Source organism: Chelonus insularis, unplaced genomic scaffold (genome assembly GCF_013357705.1).
Source record: "Chelonus insularis isolate UGA/USDA-ARS -01 unplaced genomic scaffold, ASM1335770v1 contig_17_pilon, whole genome shotgun sequence".
Taxonomy (NCBI): domain Eukaryota; kingdom Metazoa; phylum Arthropoda; class Insecta; order Hymenoptera; family Braconidae; genus Chelonus; species Chelonus insularis.
In genome coordinates, this window is record NW_023276415.1 from 1,758,214 (window position 1) to 1,778,909 (window position 20,696).

The 20,696-nt window shown below is 32.9% G+C and overlaps 3 protein-coding genes across 4 annotated transcripts in view; 1 reads left to right on the forward strand and 2 right to left on the reverse strand.

Moving 5' to 3' along the window:
• The first annotated feature begins 571 nt into the window (after positions 1-571).
• On the forward strand, positions 572-6,386 carry LOC118064386 (cell surface glycoprotein 1-like). Of its 2 annotated transcripts, XM_035078939.1 has the most exons (6): positions 572-830; positions 1,346-4,651; positions 5,141-5,201; positions 5,343-5,507; positions 5,701-5,815; positions 5,906-6,386. In XM_035078939.1, exons 1-6 carry the CDS (start codon positions 740-742, stop codon positions 6,098-6,100), a joined length of 3,933 nt encoding a protein of 1,310 aa, XP_034934830.1. In that variant the 5' UTR covers positions 572-739; the 3' UTR covers positions 6,101-6,386. The 2 variants fall into 2 exon arrangements, with proteins under 2 accessions (XP_034934830.1, XP_034934831.1); XM_035078940.1 differs by lacking the exon at positions 5,343-5,507.
• A 133-nt stretch (positions 6,387-6,519) lies between these two features.
• Positions 6,520-8,149, reverse strand: LOC118064344 (uncharacterized). Its single transcript, XM_035078853.1, has 3 exons — positions 7,862-8,149; positions 6,890-7,177; positions 6,520-6,809 (listed from the first exon to the last, which is right to left on the reverse strand). The coding sequence occupies exons 1-3, from the start codon at positions 8,123-8,125 to the stop codon at positions 6,597-6,599; spliced, it is 765 nt and encodes a 254-aa protein (XP_034934744.1). The 5' UTR covers positions 8,126-8,149; the 3' UTR covers positions 6,520-6,596.
• Positions 8,150-11,037: 2,888 nt separating this feature from the next.
• The window catches only part of dnt (tyrosine-protein kinase Dnt), a 33,604-nt gene continuing 23,945 nt past the window's right edge, over positions 11,038-20,696 (reverse strand). Inside the window, exons 2-8 of the mRNA XM_035078901.1 lie at positions 18,738-18,865; positions 15,881-16,290; positions 15,567-15,752; positions 13,772-13,910; positions 13,315-13,607; positions 12,669-12,828; positions 11,038-12,502 (exon numbers count right to left, since the gene is read on the reverse strand). Of these exons, the coding sequence (XP_034934792.1) occupies positions 12,254-12,502; positions 12,669-12,828; positions 13,315-13,607; positions 13,772-13,910; positions 15,567-15,752; positions 15,881-16,290; positions 18,738-18,865 (1,565 nt within the window). The 3' untranslated portion in view covers positions 11,038-12,253. The remainder of the gene's footprint in view (positions 12,503-12,668; positions 12,829-13,314; positions 13,608-13,771; positions 13,911-15,566; positions 15,753-15,880; positions 16,291-18,737; positions 18,866-20,696) is intronic.

A 20,696-nucleotide genomic window follows, 5' to 3' on the forward strand; every position in this document is an offset into this window, starting at 1 on the left:
AACATGAATAATGAAAAGATTTATTTAAAATTGATCAATATGGATGTACTCTCTAAATGTACATAATTTTAGTAAAGTGATTATGAGAAATAATGGAATATGATAAAATTTTGTTACAAATTAATTCCGATCGTCTAGTTTCTTCTGATTCAAAAATAACTATTTCACTTATTGCAGTTTTACTGATAACCTTTTAGTGCATACGACATCAGATTCCCTGAAGCAACGATAATCTCCTTGAACCAAAATTTTTAGACGTATGCTTTATAAAAGATAAGTAAAATATACAGACATGCAGACAATTATAATACAATAAAAAATAATTTTCCATTAATGTGTTATTCTTAAAAACACATTCAAGGAAATTTACATTTATTAAATGTCATAAAACAGACTAAGATATCAATGAAATCATTACTTTGGCCAAGGTTAGTGATTGAATAGATCACTCATCCCAAACAACATCCGTCATCTGACTCTAGAGAAAACAAACGAATAATCATGAGAATGATGACAAAGGGGGAACCTGGTGGTAACAAGTTGATGTTGAAAGCTATATAAGATGATCGTTCAGCATGCGAACTTAGTCATTCTCTTGCATACGTTGCTGTATCAACTTTATTTAATAACAAGTCTTGTATACATAAAAATATATAAATATTCATTTAAATATTTAACGAAATTTCTTTGCAACTTCTGAGATCACTTTCATTCGTGTTTGCAACCTGTTTCACCAGAAATGGATATCAAGGTCATCTTGTGTGTTGTTTTAGTCTGTATGAGTATGAGTGATGTCAATGGAAGACGTGTCAGGCGATCATGGGATGATGGTACGTGTCAAATTGAAAATACAATTCATCAATGCATCGATAAAAATTTTAATCCTTATTATACTTACATTTTATTCTAAATTTATTTAAACATTAATTGATTAATTAATTTATTAACAATTTTTTTTAATTTCGAGATTCATAATTATGCACAAAATCTATTTATTATTTTCCCTCAACCAAAAATCACAAAATCTGATATTAATTTATCTTTATAATACTTAAATAAATTTTTTCGAGAAATTACGATAGAATTGTTCGAAACATTACACATTCTGCTTTTACACATGTTCAACCAAAACATGATATTTACGAACGACTCAAACGCTTTTACTTAGTGCGATTTTTTTTGTTTAAACGAATACAACAGACTAATATTTATCTTCATTAAAATAGCTTCAGCTGCATTTGCTTATTCAATATCCTATACATTTTTTAAATGAACAGAATGTATAAAAAATGATATCTTTAGCAATGTTTCGAAAAAAGTCGTGCTCTTCCATTTTGTCACAAAGGTGAACTGCAAATGTCTTTGGTGGATCATACTGACGACAACATTATGTTATCAAGGATATGGAAACGGGCGGCACCTCGGGATTATAAAAAAACTATGAAATCTAATGAAGCTATTCCCGATTATGATGATCCGGATCCAGATGATAATAGTAATCTTGATACTGGTCCTCCAGCTGCTTCTAAACCACCTGCACCCAAAGCACCAAGTAAAAAAGCACCTCAAACTAAACCTAGACGACCACCTCCAGGTGGTCAGAATAGAAATAATCGTAAACCTACGACTGAAAAACCGATTATATGGATATCTACAACAGATCCTAATTCTGTGACTGATGATCCTGAATTAGAAAAAATGCCTGAAATTGACGTTTCTTCGGAATCTGCATTTACTCTTCCTCCTGTACCTGAAGACAAACCAGAAACAGCTAAAAAACCTTCGAAACCTCAAAGAAATAAAAAGCCAAGTAACTCCGATGAAAATGAAGATTCAGAAACTCTAAATGAAGACGAAAATCCTAATAATAGTGAAAATCCAGAAGATGAGTCAAATAAACCTGGAGATAGAAAAAATCCCAATGACAAAGAACAGCCTGAAGATAAAGATAACAATAAATCGGAGGAGCCTACCGAAGAACGAGGGGAAAATAAAGATGAACCAAGGAAACAACGAGATGATGATAATGATGGAAAAGAGTCCGACAATGATGAAGAGAATCCTGATGAATCTGAGTCTGTGAAACCATCACCTACTCCGAAAACGTCTGAGAAATCAACGCCTAACAAAAGACCACAATCAAAAACTCCTTCAAAATCTCCGACATCCTCTAATAATATTGAAGGACCTCGTAAACCAGCTCCACCTCGTCAAAAACAGTCAACAACAACCACCGAGAGTCCTGAAGAAGATGAGCTAGATGAAGAACCAGAAAAACCAATACACGAAGACCCAGATTATGATGAAAATACACCTGCACCAACTCCAGCTCCCAAACCAATAAGGAAACCTCGTAAATCAATACCACCTAGTCGAAAACCGACGACTACAACCACAGTAGGTCCTGAGGAAGAAGAACCAGCAGACGAGGAGCCAGACTATGATGAAAATACACCTGCACCAACGCCTAAACCAACTAAAAAACCTCGACGACCTGTTCGTCCTCGTCGAAAACCATCGACCACGACAACTGAGAGTCCTGAAGAAGAAGAGTTGGATGAAGAGCCTGAAGAACCTAATGATGAAGACCCTGACTATGATGAAAATACACCTGCACCAACGCCTAAACCAACTAAAAAACCTCGACGACCTGTTCGTCCTCGTCGAAAACCATCGACCACGACAACTGAGAGTCCTGAAGAAGAAGAGTTGGATGAAGAGCCTGAAGAACCTAATGATGAAGACCCTGACTATGATGATAATACACCTGCACCAACGCTTAAACCAACTAAAAAACCTCGACGACCTGTTCGTCCTCGTCAAAAACCATCGACCACGACAACTGAGAGTCCTGAAGAAGAAGAGTTGGATGAAGAGCCTGAAGAACCTAATGATGAAGACCCTGACTATGATGAAAGTACACCTGCACCAACGCCTAAACCAACTAAAAAACCTCGACGACCTGTTCGTCCTCGTCGAAAACCATCGACCACGACAACTGAGAGTCCTGAAGAAGAAGAGTTGGATGAAGAGCCTGAAGAACCTAATGATGAAGACCCTGACTATGATGAAAATACACCTGCACCAACGCCTAAACCAACTAAAAAACCTCGACGACCTGTTCGTCCTCGTCAAAAACCATCGACCACGACAACTGAGAGTCCTGAAGAAGAAGAGTTGGATGAAGAGCCTGAAGAACCTAATGATGAAGACCCTGACTATGATGAAAGTACACCTGCACCAACGCCTAAACCAACTAAAAAACCTCGACGACCTGTTCGTCCTCGTCGAAAACCATCGACCACGACAACTGAAAGTCCTGAAGAAGAAGAGTTGGATGAAGAGCCTGAAGAACCTAATGATGAAGACCCTGACTATGATGATAATACACCTGCACCAACGCCTAAACCAACTAAAAAACCTCGACGACCTGTTCGTCCTCGTCGAAAACCATCGACCACGACAACTGAGAGTCCTGAAGAAGAAGAGTTGGATGAAGAGCCTGAAGAACCTAATGATGAAGACCCTGACTATGATGAAAATACACCTGCACCAACGCCTAAACCAACTAAAAAACCTCGTAGACCATCGTCTCGACCAAAAACAACTATAACCACTGAGAGACCTGAAGAAGATCCAGAAGAGCCTGTAAATCAGGAACCAGAGTATAATAATGGTCCAGTACCCTCTACTACTCCCTCAAAACCATCAAAAACAGGACTAAATGATACAAAACGTCGACCAACTAAGCGTCCATCTCCAACTCCAAAGACTCCTGAAAAAAATGAAGAAGAAGATAATCAAGATCCGTCAGAAGATCCTGACTCAGATCCACTACCAGATTTCTCACCGAGATTTGCCGATACAGAACCAGAAGATGATTCAAAACAACTCGTAAATAATCCAATGAATCCGTCAATAAGTTCAAAGAATTTTCCGAATAATCCTTTAAAGTATCCAAGTTCTAATATGGGACCAGGAAGTGGTTTCGGTGATTTTTCCGGATTTCCACCAGGTTTTGGTTTCGGTTCTGCATCTAGTATTGCTTCAGCGAATGCTGGTGCATCAGCTACTTCGAGTGCAACGGCAACTGCCAATGCAAACGCGAATGCAAATGCTCTCTCTGGATCTGTTTGGCCTTGGCCAAATCTTCCACTATCTTTTCCTAATACGCCTAACTTTGAATTTCCCAACTTCAGTAATTCTGGATTTGACCCTAACAGCGTCTTAGTACCTAATTCTCCATCAGATCCAAGTTTAAAAACTGACAAACCTTCTGATTCAAGCTCTCCTTCTTTTCAATCTAATCCTTCAGGTTACACACCAATAATCAGTATTTCTGGTAATTTCGATATGGATGATTCACCTTCCTCTAAGGTTTCTCGATCTGATTCTGATTCTAAATCTATGTCTGGTAACTTTGGTAGCTCTACTTCTTTCAATTTGAATCCATCGAATAATAATCCTTCATACGGTCAAGTACCAATCAATTCAAACTCCGGCAATCCGGTAGGAGCCGGAAGTTACGCCAGTGCAAGTGCTAGCAGTTCCGCAAATGCTGGAGCAGGAGGGTCCAGTTTTCCACAATTCCCATGGCCATCATTTATGGGAAGGTTCGGCGCAAATAATGAATTAAATGGATTTCCGAGAGGTATTGTTGAAAACACAAAAGGAATAAAACATCTTGGAGAATCATTGTAAAGGATAGGCTGCTGATGGATAATAATGGGTCTAATGCATGAAAAGCATCTAATAATGATAAAAAGTATCATTCAAATAATTACTTGCATGTACATTAATGCATGACATATTAATGCATATGAATGAAAAACAAAAGACTAATAATTACGTGGCAATTGAACAATCCATGATTTAATTGTAAATTGTTGACTATCAATACGTATTATAAGTATTGTGATAATTCATTATAGATATAATAGCCATAAAATATGCATGAATATCGTTACTGTAAGAAACAGGTTTTACCTGCATTTAATGACTTAGATTTTGCATGAAAATGTGAAAACTACTAATTGCCTAATAAAGTTAGTTAATAATAATTTATTATTAATGTTGATTTGCTCACTAACTAATTGTAAATCAATATTGAAACGAATTAATCTTTTTCGTTTTTTATTAGATTTCGGATTTGGGCCAGGTTTTCCTAACTGGGTTCAAGATCCTTCATTGAATCAACCTGAGTAAGTAATTTTCTCTATTGATTTATAAAAGCTTTTTTAGAATTATGTTGAGTATTTTTGTAACGTAATTTTGTTATGGATATTTGTGTTTAACATTTATATGTGATGCTGGTTATACGTGTTCTTAAATTTTGTGTAAAGGATTAAAGGTTCCTGGGCGAGAGCTTCTGCCTCAATGACAGACAATTATGGTAAAGTAGATCCTTCCGCATTAACCTATAGTCGCACTCAAGTTGGCAGTACTAGAATCTCCGACAATTATGGCAATCAGCCAAATAACCCGGCATACTATGGAAATCCGTATAGGTGATGGTTAATTTAACATAATGATTCAATTACATTAGTCGGAATTCATTCAGCAAAGAAATGTTCATGATTACGGCTTTCAGTACAATGTGTTTGCTTTAAATGTTATTGCCTGGCTATTATAATTTTTCCCTTGTATAATATGTAATATATGATTAACGATTGAAACACTAATCAAATGTTTATTATTTAGTGCTGGAGGTGCAGGACCTGGGGTAGGACCAGGCGTAGGATCAGGTTCATCATGGGCTTGGGGCTCTTCAAATGCTGGTCCCCAAGGAAGTCACCAAGCTGGTGCTTTTGGACCGGTAAGAATAATTTTTTATTTGATAAAAAACCATTATTAGATAAATAATATTTTTTGAAATATGTTAATCAATATTATTTGCTTATTTTAGGCTAATCCCAATATCCAATCACGTTTTGCTGAGGATCTTCCAGCGAGTGGAGGTGGTGGTTCTTACGCAACCTTCTCTCAATCAAGCTCCAGTTCTCAAATTGGACCAGATGGCAAAGTTATCAGTCACAAAACAGTTACTACTGGTGTTAATGATAATGGCAAAGTTTCTGTCAAGACCATCCATGATCCTTAGATTTTCATTTTTCTAATTTTCAAAATTTTTTGTTCTTGAACATTTTAAAACTATGTATTCATTAAGAATGTTTATCAACTCTATTAGTCAATGTGTTATTATATAATTAGCGTTATTCTTTGAACAATAATTTTTGAAAAATTTTAATTTCGATGAATACAAATTATTTTACATCACCATTGGGATTCATAGATTTTATCTGCAAAATTGAAAGATTGTAAATTAATTTTTCAAGTTGATTTTTCTCTTCTTTTATGAGGTCATTTAATAAAATATTATTTTAAAATTAAAATTTATTGTATAATTTTATCATGTTTTCAACAATAACAACTATGATGTAACATATGAAAAACAAAATAATACTAATTTTACATAAGAAAATACTTTTCAAAATTAACAGATATCGATCACATAAAATGTTTTTTAATTTTGCATATCGTATAATATTTATTATAAAGTATAAACTGATGACAATCTCTTAAACAAAAAAAGAATTTTATTGCTGGTCATTCGTTGTAGTTTTACTTAACGGCGGTTCAATTTTATCATCTATCGTATCTCTGCCAGTCATCCAAGGACTCTGTCCATGAGATTCTTCTCTACTGATACCACGATTATAAAAATAAAATGAATCCGTGTGCGGTCGAGAAAAATAAGTCTTTGGAACTCCGAATGAAGGTTGAAAAGTATTTGTATTTTGCCGATAAATCTTGAAATAGAAATAAAAAAAAAGACAAAAAAGGGACACTATTGAAATACACAAACCATCAAAACTACAAAAATAAGTACCTGAGGTTTATTTGGTTTATGATTTGGATTAAAATTATTTAATGGATAAAGTCCACGGACACCATCAATCACTGGAACATCATGAACTTTAATGTCCTTCATTTTAGTAATTATCTTTAAGTTTACGGTCGTTACTAAATTTCCTTGCTGATCCTTCGTTGTCGTCGCAGACGCGGCACAGATGTTATTCTGACAATTTCGTTGATTAATTGGAATAATATTTGATTCATTATTATCTAGAACTAGTTGGATGTTGTTAATGACTGTTACATCTAGACCACTGCAACTCTAAAAAACAACAAGATTCATCAACATTTATAAACAAAAAAAAGCTAAAAATGATAGCAAAATAAATCAGAAAAGTCTCTATTGTAATTTCTAGGAAATCACAAGAATTTCTTCCATTTCTTTAATACCATATGGTCCTGGAAATTCTAATCTACAAACTCTCATGAAAAATCACTGAAATTAGTTTTCAATGATTTCCAAGAATTTATCGGAAGAAATCATATTCTTTTAGATCTTTTTTAATCCTAAATTTATGTAAGATTTCTTCCGAATGATTCTATAGATACAAGAAAAGCTAATCGACAAAATATTTTACTAATCAATTGGAATTTCTCTGATCAATGTACACATTTCGCTCGTAACTTTAAGAGTTTCCAAATGTATTTACAGTTCTTCCATAGCTTGCTATAAATCCATAACAAGATGTATGAGTTTTACGAGCGTTCCAGCCTAAAAATCTATTTTGAATTCACTTGTCGTGGGACAGGTCGTTTCGTTGAATGATTGCGGTGTGTAATAAATTTGTGGAACATTGCAAGCGGTTTTAGTTAACGATATTCATCTGCCATTTTTTATGAGATATTTTTTAGTAAATTGAACACACGTGGACCACAGAAAAACAAAAATAAATTATCTATTGTTTTGACTAATAACTGTTATTATTTTTTCCTGAAATATACTCACTGAATCGGGTTTATTTTGTGGATATCTCGACTTGGTAGTAACGCCTTTTCTTAAGATTTCATCTCCTTTGATGTTAGATCTAAAATTTTTCTTTCCATCTTTATAGATTACACTGCAATCAATGCATGAGTTCGATGTTAGATCAATTCGTGGCAAAGGTTTCGTTTCTGGTCCCAAATCTATTTTATCTGACACCTGAATACCATCAATGCTACTTATCACCACAATGATTGGTATAATTGAAGAAATAAAAATTCGAAACATTTTCAAATAAAAATGTGACACAATTTCCAGCACTGTTTGTAAGATACTGATTTTCTATAAATAATAAAAGAAATATCGCATGTCATAATGTTTATTAGGAGGGATAATGACTTTCGGATGTGTAATAAAAACGATAAGGAAATTACATACTCGAGGACTCTTCAAGTGTCGTAATAAAAATAAAACCTCTTGCACTTGACTTGAATAATTTTTTTTATAGAGTACCTTAATTGCAAAGTGGGCTCTAAAATTAAAAAATAAAAAAAGTGATATCTAAGGATGGTTGACATAGATTACTAATTAATCAATACATGCTCATCATCATTTTACGAGGGTCGAGTGGTATACAAGAATAAACTTAGCTTTTTTTCAAAGTGGCCCAGTTAATTTTTTTCTCCTTTATCAATAGCTTGATTTATTTTCATAATAAACATTATTTATCTCATGCATTATGACGGTATAAGCTATTCTAAACGTTATACTTCTCCGAAGAAACTACTGATTGTCAAGAAATACTTTTTAAGATTCATTACGTCTAGTTAGAAACCATAAATCATTATCATAGACATATTAACCAGGAGAGATTGAACTAAAGAGGACCGCTAAAACTCTTGTTACTAACTGAGTCCATTGAAAATGGGCCGTTGAGAAAGGAAGGACGATCATAAATGACATTATTGTGCCAGAGTTTCATTTATGTACATGACAGGACAAGTACGTGTTAAAATAAAGCAATGTAAAGAGGGTGCTCTTCCCAGCGAAATGCACCCTCCGGATACTCGTGATTGCAGCATGTAGGTGGCTTAAAGCAATTTCAGATAACGTCGCAAGCTCTTAATGTTTGACTAAGGCTCAAGCAAACAAAGGGTCGCAACCCCCCAGACGGGGTGTCCAGCAAGCTACGTAGTCCATTGAAATTCATTAACAGGGCACTTTTGCATGTGGTTTGAAAGGCTTTGAAGTGTCCCTGGGACCTTTTGACTTAAACCGTGAAAATGCAGCTTACATAAGAGTAGGTCTATAATTACAGGGTGTTTTCAATAAACACTTTCTTGTTCTCTAAATTGTACTTTATTCATTTCAACCATCTCTATTTGATATCAGAGATTCTTTATTTATTACTCTAATAATTAAAAACATATTGAGGTTGAAAACGACAAAAACCGGAGAATAAATATTTTTTAGAATTTTAAAAAATTCTAAAAGATATTGAGAGACATACATTTTCTCAAGACTTGAACTCATGTGCCTACAAAAACTGATCTCTTAATGGTAATACTAATGAAAGATCACGAAATACTATGTCTTCACATCATAAAATAAACAAAAAAATTATGCATATCTTTGAAATAAGAATTATTAGATGTTACAAATAATGACATTTATATTAGCCAATTTAAGAACGAAATTATAGGTTGAATTGTAGTGAGTAAATCCTTACTTAAGACTCTCAAAAGGATATATATTTTTATCCCACACCAGTAGAGTTAGAAGAAAAGCAAATATGCAATTAGGAGGTGATTAAATGTGTGCGTGGTTATAATGTATCTCAATGATACATCGTTACGTAAAAAATTCCCAAGTCTGAGGTAAACGTTTCACTACAAGAATAACTTCACTACTTCAACAAGTATGATTGTTAATTTTTTTATTTCTTGGTCATGAACAACTTTACTTTGTGAAAGGAAACATAAAATTAAATAATTATTATTAATTATAATCATTATTGTTTCTTTACAGAGTAGCGATAAAATCTAGAAAATCTAATTTAAAAAGACAATACATATAAAAAATATTCAGAATACGATTTTATTTGAGATAAATGATTTTTATATCTTTCAATTTTACGCTTACTAATACCTTGGCAAACTCAAACATCTCTTTTCTATGGCATAGAAAGACATTAGGATAGTCGATGAAAGAAATAGGGCTAATGTACCATAACTAATCGAACCCGTGCTTTACTGGAGAACTTCAGGATACAATTACTAATCGTACACAGTAGATGATGAACTGGATATTTTGACAGAATATGTCCTACAAATCTATTCGAACACGAGGTCGTGAACTCGGATCAACCGGAAAATGACAGAGATCCGTTTCCTCTGCATTATTCACTATTAGTGGAATCAATTGAACTTCACGAAAATCGATATATGAAGGGTGAGGCAGTTCAACGAACTGTAATTAGTGCAACACTAAACCACTGTAGTTTGATTGGTGATGTTTTTCGTAAACAAACCAATTGAAATGATAAAGAATTAAAATTAGAAAATAAATGTTAACTCATTGTTCTCATACTGCAAAAGCTATGCATTGTTTTGTTGATTGTTAATCCATAAAAAAAATTAACAGCTATGGAAAAAAGTTAATGGAACATGAAAAAAAATTGTCATCCAAACCAAATTTAATTCTTCAATATATGAAATGATGATGGCTTTTCATTCTGTCAGGAAACACTTTAATTTTCCATTAAAAATTAAAAGAAAAAAAACGGAAAATGTCTTGAAGCAAAAAAAAAATAGTTATATTTAAGAGAAATTATGAGGAAACATTAGTCATTTTAAACAAGACGTTAGATGTGGGGGGTTTCATTAATTTCGTCACCCAACGCCTCCAACGAATTACAAGACTCACTGAAAACATGACTTATCTTATGGTTTGACGGATTATTTTAGGATTCAAGACACGTAAAGTCAAACTTTCTTTTTTATAAGACATGTAATGCTCTTAAACAACGCTGGAGGGATGATCCAATGGCCGGAAATAACTCGTACGCCGTCATTGAGCATGTGCCTCGCGGAGACGCAGAAAATCTCTGAGATTTATGTCTTCCACAAGTTAGTTTGTAACCCAGCAGATGAGAAAGGAGAGTTACGAAAAAAAGAATGAACAAGAAATGGACAAAAAAATTACAGGATGAAATAAATTTATTGTTAATATAATAAAACGCGTATTTTTACAGCGCATTATTTTTTGTTGTATAATATAATGTATGTTAATATATGTATCTGTTCAATATTTACAGTCTTTAATAATGGCTTCACAACCCTGCTATCATAATTATAATCTATATAACCTTTATCATAACTTAAAGTATAGATTTTGAAAGTAAATATATACAAAAATACGAAAAATTGGCACGTTGGATAACTGCGGCAGCCTTAAGCGAATTTTCTATCACATCATACAGATCTCTACATAATCTAACATTTTAAAGAGGTTCTTTTGTTCTTGGCATAGACTAATACTTGGTATTGAATACTTTTGACAGTGCTATTACAGACAATCACAATGTAAGCAAAATTATTTTCTTATACTGTCTACAATGAACACCGGGCTGGCATAATTTTATTAGTATGAGTATCCACGCAAAAATTTATTTAATAATCATTTTTTTAAAGAATTGTTAGTTATTTGATGAAACAATTCTTGAACATGTATTGCAAAAGATCATAATTTATTTATCTGTTTTTTTGTCGTTGCTATGCAAACTGTCTGCGTTTATTATTTTTATTTAGAATTTTCTTTTCGTATTAGGACACACAAAGCATTTAAGCACCTTCAAGGTATACCATCTTTTTAAATTTTTTTATTTGTCGTTTTAAACGTAAGATCATATTCACACTGGCTTTAGATAATATTTTTAATAATTGAAATCACTATTCATTATGTAATCACTTGAAAAATTGTACTACCTTAGAAATTTTTATTAATTCATGTGATTGTCAAAATTTTAAATAATTTAAGTTTTTATATAACGTAAAATTACTAGTAAAGAATAAAGCATCTAGTTATTTCAAAATTAGGCGCTTCAAAAGATCTTTAGAAATGAAAAATCCATAGAATCTACTTTTTCCAATTATAACTATCTCATTCACTTTTACATGGATATTCACAACTTATTTCATTAGAATAATTGTTCATATTCTCCTATACTTTATAACGCGCTCTTGATTTTTCTGTCAAGCGGAACAACAACATTAGGGAAAATATATATTCACATAAGTACTAATAAAATATATACATTAAAACTTTCCCGTTACAGAGAAATTTGCATGCCAGAAAATATTCTGACAATTTTAACAGTCTTCTATACAATAGAGGCTAACGAAAAAACTTAATCATTCAAACGTATTTAGTTAGCTGAGTGTGAAACTCTTGAAGACAAACAATAAGCTGACTGAACGTAGGTCTTTCGTCTGGTGACATGGCCCAACAATAGGCCATAACTGCGAACAACTCGTCGGGACAGTTTATCGGTTGTGCGAGCCTATAGCCGTTTCTGAGGTAGGAAGCCATTTCAAATGGATCTACTTCCACGTATGGTTGTTGTGCGAGAGTCGTCAATTCCCATAAGAGTACACCAAATGCCCACTGAAAAAAGTGAATATTTTAATATCTGACACTTTATTTCATTAATTAAAAATAAACTTTAACGATAAAACTTTCTTTTTTATTTAAATTTTTAAAAATGAAAATGGCTTATTTAATTGTCATTTATTTTTTAAAATATTTATCATATTTGTAGTAGAGTACTTACCACGTCTGAAGCAGTTGTGAAAGTCTTACTAAGAAGACTCTCAATCGCCAACCACTTTATTGGCCGGTTCTCATTATCACCGAGACAGTGATAGTCTTGTGGGAAAAGATCTCTTGAAAGTGCGTTGTCTGTAATCTGTACTCTTAGGTCATCGTCCACCCTAATCGACATAGAAAAAAAAATGAATAAGCACATTCAATCATTAATTAAAATAGCATTAAAAAAATAACGGAAAGTCATAATAACATTTCTTTAAATAACATAAATTTTTTCTTCACATTCTTGTTATGTTATTCTTCTTACAAGCTGGTATTAACTTTTGGACAATACGATTTAATCGACAAGCTTGATCGTTTCTCTTGAATAAATAAAGAACAGTTTGATGATTGGCGTGTGTAGTGTTTTATCTCAACAAACCCTCTAATTATGGAGTCTTGAGGCGTGTTCATATAACATTGGCGTGCCCAAGGTTAATTCAGAGTGCGGAATTGAATCGATAACAAGAAGGCAATGACTTTACTTTCCACGAAAGGGTTTTCTTTCATGTCAATATGATATACGTAACAATATTTCATTTACTTTAACAGTTTTAGTACACACGATTTCATATCGTCTTATTGTTGTTAAATCTCCAAAAAATACTTACACACAATTTCTTGCAGCAAGATCTCTGTGTACGAGTCGCTTTCTATGTAAGTACTGCACACCCTTGGCAGCTTGAAGTGCCATCTCGACAACTTCCTGCGTCGTAAGAGCTCTTGGTGGGCCTTCACTGCTCAGTTTGCACCTTAGCAAAAACCTCTTCATATTTCTGTACCCTGTTCGTGGGTAAAGAAGGAATGGAGCACTTCTGTCTTCAATTGATACACCAAGAACTGGTAATAAGGCTGGATGGCTCAACCCATAAAGTGCTAAACCTTCCCGGAGGAGTAAAGCCACCTGAGCAATAGAAAACAAATAGATAACTAAAATAGGATAAAAATTGAATTCTTGGAAGGGATAAAAAAACTAGACATAATTCAATTTAAAATTTTAGACAAGAAAAAGAAATCACTTTTATTTTTATAGAGAAACTTTTATCATATTTTCTTCCAATGACTCACTTGAGCTTGAGAGGCATGCTCAGCTGCAGTCTTTACTAGAACATCTCTGGGAGCTGGAGCTCCTTCTTCGTGATAACTTCCTCTATACACTCGACCAAAGGTTCCTTCCATCTCGATGCTGAGAAGTCTCACACGGCATCTGAAGAAGAAAAAAAGAAATAAGATTTTATATAAGTTTTTGATAATTAATATTTTGTTTTAAAAGATAAGATATTATGGATTAGCCAATGATTTATTAAAAAAGTTTGTAGATTTTTTATTAAACAATAAATTTTAATAAATACTTTTAATTGAACAGCATGAACCAGTCTAGTTTAAAACTGTACTTGAAACTTTGTTAATTAATTTTGATTTCTTGGCATTTAAATAAAAGTGCTTATATTGTTGAAAGAGCTAATATTGACAATAATAGCTAACTGAAGAATAATAGCGATAAGAAATATCAGATATTGTTGAAAATTGAATGATGTAATTTCAAAAACATTTTATTAAATTTATTCAATAAATTTTATAATTAACGAATTATAGGATTTACATTTAAGCCTAAACCAATAATTGAATGATGAAGAATGATGGAAGTAGTGCAGAAATAATGTAAAATACAATTTGATAATTTGATAGTTTTAATTAAATCCTTATAACATAACTTCGATATCGCAATTCAAGAATAAATTATATTATAATTTAATAAAAACTACTTTTTGTGGAATAAATCCATCAAAATGTCCAATACAATTTAGCAATGAATATCAAAATCACTTGAGACAGTAGCATTTTTGAACATCCTATGCATAAATCAATGCGTAGATAGAATTCCAAAAATTAGTAGAACGCGTTGGGAATTTCTATGAAAATCCCCTGGGCGTTTCATCAATCTTCATTACTCATGACACGTGCGTGTGCTCAAAAAGACACTTGTGTTACATCACACACACACTACTGAGTGATATTCAAAAAGGCGGTTCTAGTGTGGAATGTAACATCCTATTCAGTCACACATGAGGCCATCGAAAATATATCTTTAAAAGTATCAGACTTATTAATAATTAGAAGTTGGAGTTTTATGCGGTCACAAGAATTTTCTTTTAAACTTTAAAATTTATTTTGGGAATAAACTACTCAAACACGTTTTTTCGATCGATCGCACACGATAAAATCGGGATCGAGAGGTTTGTGTATGCAGTACAGCAACTACTACGTGACTTCTTGACCATCATTTTACACTGGTTGCAGCATCAAAACTTTTAGCAACTGACGTTTCTACTCGACCTATAATCTATTGTTAGTATAAGATCAAAGACAGCTTTTGTTTTCTTTCGATTATTTTCTTTTAATTTTTTCTCTTTGTTACATTTTAAAATTAAAACATTTTGACGTTCCCGACTTGCTTTTTACTTTGAGAATGACTGAATGTATGAATTTCAAGTTGAATTTAAAATACGTTGATGGGAAAGATTATTTTTAAAACCAGAAGAATATATTCTCGATCAGAGCAATACCTTTATTAAACAGTTTTTTTAACCAAAATCCTCGAGTTTTTTTTTTAGTATTTGCAACAGTGATTAATAAAAATAATGTTGATCTATTACTGAATGAATAAAAAAATCAAGATGGAATTTTACTTCAGATATAAATTAACAGTCTTGTATCTACATTAATTAAAATACGAGTAAATAACTTTAATTTTAGTTAGTAACTTTTATAAATTGAATTAAATTAAAACTCTTAGACAGAGTGTTTTTATTTATAAAAATAATTTTCTGTCTATACACAAATATGTATTTAATTTATTTACCTTTGAACAGTGATTTCCTGGATCCTTTCATGCAATTCGCGGCTAGGTCGTTCGTCAAGTCTTCTGTAGCTTGAAGCGGAAGCACTTGAGGGAGGTGGGGGTGTTTCCGGTGACAAAAAGGTTTGAGCTGGTCCAATTCCTGTACCCCTTTCAACACTGCATGCTGAACTGAGTCCTCTAGATTCCCTGAGAGAAATCATTAGTTTTTATTTTATTTCAAAAACAAACCTCTGAAGTTTATACTTTTCGTTTCTATTCTTTATTTATTTATTTGTTTTACAACTCTTTTAATTAGGTAAAGAAAATAGACTCACTGTAGAGGATCTCTATGCCTTCTAGCTTTCTTATCTCTCACATAGTAAGCACCAACAAGAACAAGAATCGCTGCTAAGAATGCACAAGCACATCCTACAGCTGCATAAAATATTTGACCACCAGAAGTTGTTCCAGGGGCAGCTACAAGTACTTCTTCAGGTCCAGGATGTCCGCTTTTGTCTTTCAAACAAATCTTCTTACGACGTACTTCTAGACTTGTGGTATTCTTTCGGTTTTGTGCAACATTTATGCGGAGAGAAAAATCCACTTCCGCGTCATATGGTCCGCAGTGAAGAGCTAAAGCCCAAGTTTGGAGTCCACCCACGGGAATTTCGCCGGCTTGAGAAATATTTAAAGAGCTACTTAGTGCCGACGGGTTGCTTATGTCCACTGACATCGTGTATGGCAACTGGAAACAATTTAAATACAAGTTTAAGAGTTTGAAAATTAAAATTTGTTTAAAATTTAATCGCGGCCCCTGTATATTTTAACCAACTTAATGTCTTTTTTTCAAACACTATTATTATGACAAATTGTAATCTTGATAAAAGGAGGAAATTCAGTTTGTAACGAAAAAACATAGTGAATACAAGCGATTTGTCAAGAAGAGAAGCAAACAAAAATTTTTTTCTTCCTCTTTATTCGCTTTCCATTGAATTGATGTACGAAAGTGATCTCCATTGCATCTCTGAGACAAGGTGCGGTCCAGTTTGACAGACAGGTCGATTCGTTTAAAGCAACTAGGGACGGACTGGGTTTTGTCGCGAGGTGACGGATGTCGCGGCACGGGCCGTCACTCTTTCTCCGGATTTCTCTCCTTCTTTTTCTCGTCTGACTGCAGCATCAGCCTTGTGTGCATGACCAACAAGCCCGAATGAGGTAAAGGATAAAGAAGAAGAAGAAGTGGCCAGACCACTTTGTCGTACTCACAAACCCTCACGTTTCTTCATGCGCTGATAACTGGACGAGTCAATCCGACACTGTGTCACATACTCAGAAGTCTCTTGGATCACTTAGTTCACCTTCTATTTCGTTAATTGACATTATCCGACTGTTTGAGCCTCCGAAACACACGAGACTTGAGAGAAAAGATTAATGAAAGAGTAAACATGAAAAAAGGATTCTTTAGCTCGTTATTGTAAGACAAATTGCCAATAAACATAAGAAATGCATGACCCGAATTACATGTAGAACATTACACTCATGTATTCCATAATTGCAGTCATTAATTATCTTATTCATTTGTAGCAACTGAGGCTTTTTTATAGAAATATAATGATAAAAATCGATATAGATAAATATGCTGTTTGTAAGTTATTTATATAGTATTACCATAGAAAGAAATACTGAGCAAAGTTTATAATTAAAAATCATTTCTAGATCGAAAAAATTGGTTAAAAATTTATTCGTAATACAGGTAAATTTTTTACGACAAAAAATAATATTTTCTGAATATATTCCAAGATTAAATTCTTTTCATATAGGTTCAAGAAACAATAATTATTTATATTCTGTAATAAAACTATATCAGTGTTGTAATTAATATAATCATGACTGCTATTGTTATTTTTTTATTCGCAATAGCTGAAAGTTTTACCCTACGACCTCAAAAGTTTATAAATATTACCATCTTTGGATAACTCATTGTTAATCTTTTAGTTGATGAATTCAAAGAACTTTGATCTTGTTTGTTTAAAATAATTGGACTTTGATAACTCACGATTTAATCTAACAGTGGTTTTATCGTGTTCTTGAAAAATATATAGATAGGATTATGTAAAAAACCTTTTAACTTCTATTGCCATTTAAAAGTAGAATTAAAAGAAAAATTTTAAAAATCCTTTAATCTTTTCTGCAAATTTAAAGGTGTTTAGAAAAACTTTTTATCAGAAATCTGGATAGAGTATTTAAAAGCTTGCCTTTTCCTTTTTGAAATTATTTGTTGGAATGTTTCTACAAGTATTTTTCACTGTTATGAGCTCTCAAAGCAAAAACCTTTGACTTTGCGCATTTATAATCTATTAAAGTGCGAACACATAAAAATCACGATACCCGTTTTGAATTTTCGTTTATGAACATATGCTTAATTTCAGCCCTATAATATGTAAAAAAAAATAATAATAAGTTTCTAATATAGTCAAAATGATTCAAAATAAATTAATCAATCAAAGAAATTAAGTAATGAAATAAATTAAAGAAACATCGTAATTCATCAAAAAGTACTTCCTACTATTAATACCTCCATTTTTGAATTTAACTCATAATTATGCACTTTTTTCAACTTTTTATCCATCAGTATTTGACTACGATGCAGGAAGAAAATCCCCTTTAAGCCAGTAATAATTCTTTGTTCTAGTGCAAATTTCCATTTAAACTGCATTTGTAGAAGAGTTAGAGCATAAAGAAAAGAATGAAAATCAGATTCCATGTAACATATTAAACGTGCATATTATATTTGAAAAAGTCAGGGTATTTTTTTGAGTTTCTTGTGATGCCGACAAGTAGAACGATGCGAATAACGACAAGCTGTCTTCGCTTCAGAAGGATATGCATCACTGATCTGAGTAAAAGAAACCGTAAATGATGTACAGAGAAATCGAAACAAGAACTATATGAAATATCGAATGACTCCAACGAGCAGTCAAGCTTGAACAAGCCGATCATTGTCGATCCAAAAGTCGTGAAGGTGTCCAGGCAAGTGGAACGATCGTTTTAAATTCGAGTCAACGTACCAAGTTATTTTACTGAGTCATATATGCACACGTGAACCATTTCAATATTTATCTAATGATACTAAATGTGATAATGTCAAAGTAGCGTAAAATGCATTGTCATACATAGAAAATAGATACTTACCGGTCGTCCTGCAAGATTCTCCCATGTGAAATGAAGCTTATGGACTTGTGCAGGCACTGGTACGACAAACTTGATGGCATACTCATTTATAACTCCTTCTCTTACGTAAAATAACTCCGCCTGGAGACCTGAAACCAGAAATATAAAAGATCAAGACTTGTCTTATATTTATCATCATGACAGCTACACTATCGGTTAAAAATGCTTATTTTATATATGTAAAAATAGTTGTGATAATTTCACACATTTCTTATGTTAAAAGTGATATATACCCAACGTTACTTCGATTAACAAGAAATCAATTTTTAATTTATGCCAAATAAATGAGAAATACTTTATGATGAAAAATTATAGGACTGTTATTCGAGTATGTATTATTATTTAGCCTTTCAGCATGTTCAGTGGCTATATAGCCATATGTCAGTGTGTGATAAAAAAACTTTTGTAATATCTAAAGGCAGTTCGTGATTATTCGAAAGCGATAAAGACTGAGGTGTTGAAAAAGGAGGTGAACGACGCTTTCGTGACCGCTAGGTATATTGTTTGAACGATATCACAAGCTGTTGGACGAAGGATCCTTATTTACCAAGAGCCCAGTAGTATAGGAAGAACATGGAGAATGAGGGAGGAGGAAATACAGGTTTCGTATCGGATATCATGGACACACGGAGGCGAGCGTGACTCACTTCTCCTCTTTCTTATGTATTCTTTCGTGAATATCCTGCTTGTATTGTCCTGCATGTCTTAGAACACGCTTTTCAGCCTTTTATGCTTTACTCTTTAAATTTTTAAATTATGGAGATTCGGCAGTTGCTTTTTTCATGTTTCTCTAGTAGTAAACTCTGACTCCAGGGCTTATAGAGGACTTAAATAACTTAAGATGAGTTTTTCAAGTCTTTTTAAAAAATTAGACATGACAACTTCGTCAAAAAATAAAATTTGTATTTAATAATGAATAACCATAGAATTATTCTTTGGAATAGAAAATTATAGCTTAGAATTCACAGCCAAGTACGGCAAATTTGAACATCTTCATAGTGCTGTCATATATTTTACCTATTTACTTACGTATAGGGTAAAGTAGAGGTGATTGTATTCTCCATCCTATTTCATTTTAGAGCAACTAAAAATGTATCATATCCAAAAATTGACTAATTCGTATGATGGACATTGTAATTCTATAAAATTACAATGTCCATCATACACAACCATTAAATATATTTCAATTACATGTAAATATCTGACAAATTGTACTTGCTTGAAATAAATAAAAATTAGACTAAGACTCGTCTAGTTCTTGAACCAAAGACAACGCTTAATATTCTTATTTGATTGAATAAGATAAAAATATTTTTAAAAAAACGGATTAAATTTGAAAATTGTACATTCAACGATTGTACTTTCAATTTTACTTTTAATTTCTTTTTATGAAATATGTAGAATAATTTTATATCAAGACTATAAACATAGTATAATAGTATTATTGTTGGTTAACATTTGAGTTTCCTGTAATGAGTGTTACTATTATTTATGTATAAATAATTTTAAACCAATTCCTGACTTTAAACTTTTTTGCTGATGCCCGCCCCCGACCGGCAAAAACCTCGCCTTCGCCTCGGCTCTGCAAAAGTCGGGCGGGCATTCCCATACAACTGTTTAGCTTATCAAGTGATTATCGAACTTATTATACGACACACGGCCAAAGAAGTTGAATGCCCCGGTGCGTGTGATATAAGGGAAATTCAACTTTCTGGCCTTGGGTCATAATATACTATTCACATACTACACCTTCACATATTTCTTCATCTTCTTCTTCCATTGATCTGACTTGATCGCTTTTCATACACGAATATACATCCTTTTATACTCTCCGATCGTTTCTTCTTTCACATTTTTCCTCGTCTACAAAAATCCATGTAAAGATGACATTCACACACTGCCTAAGAGGGTAGTGCACAC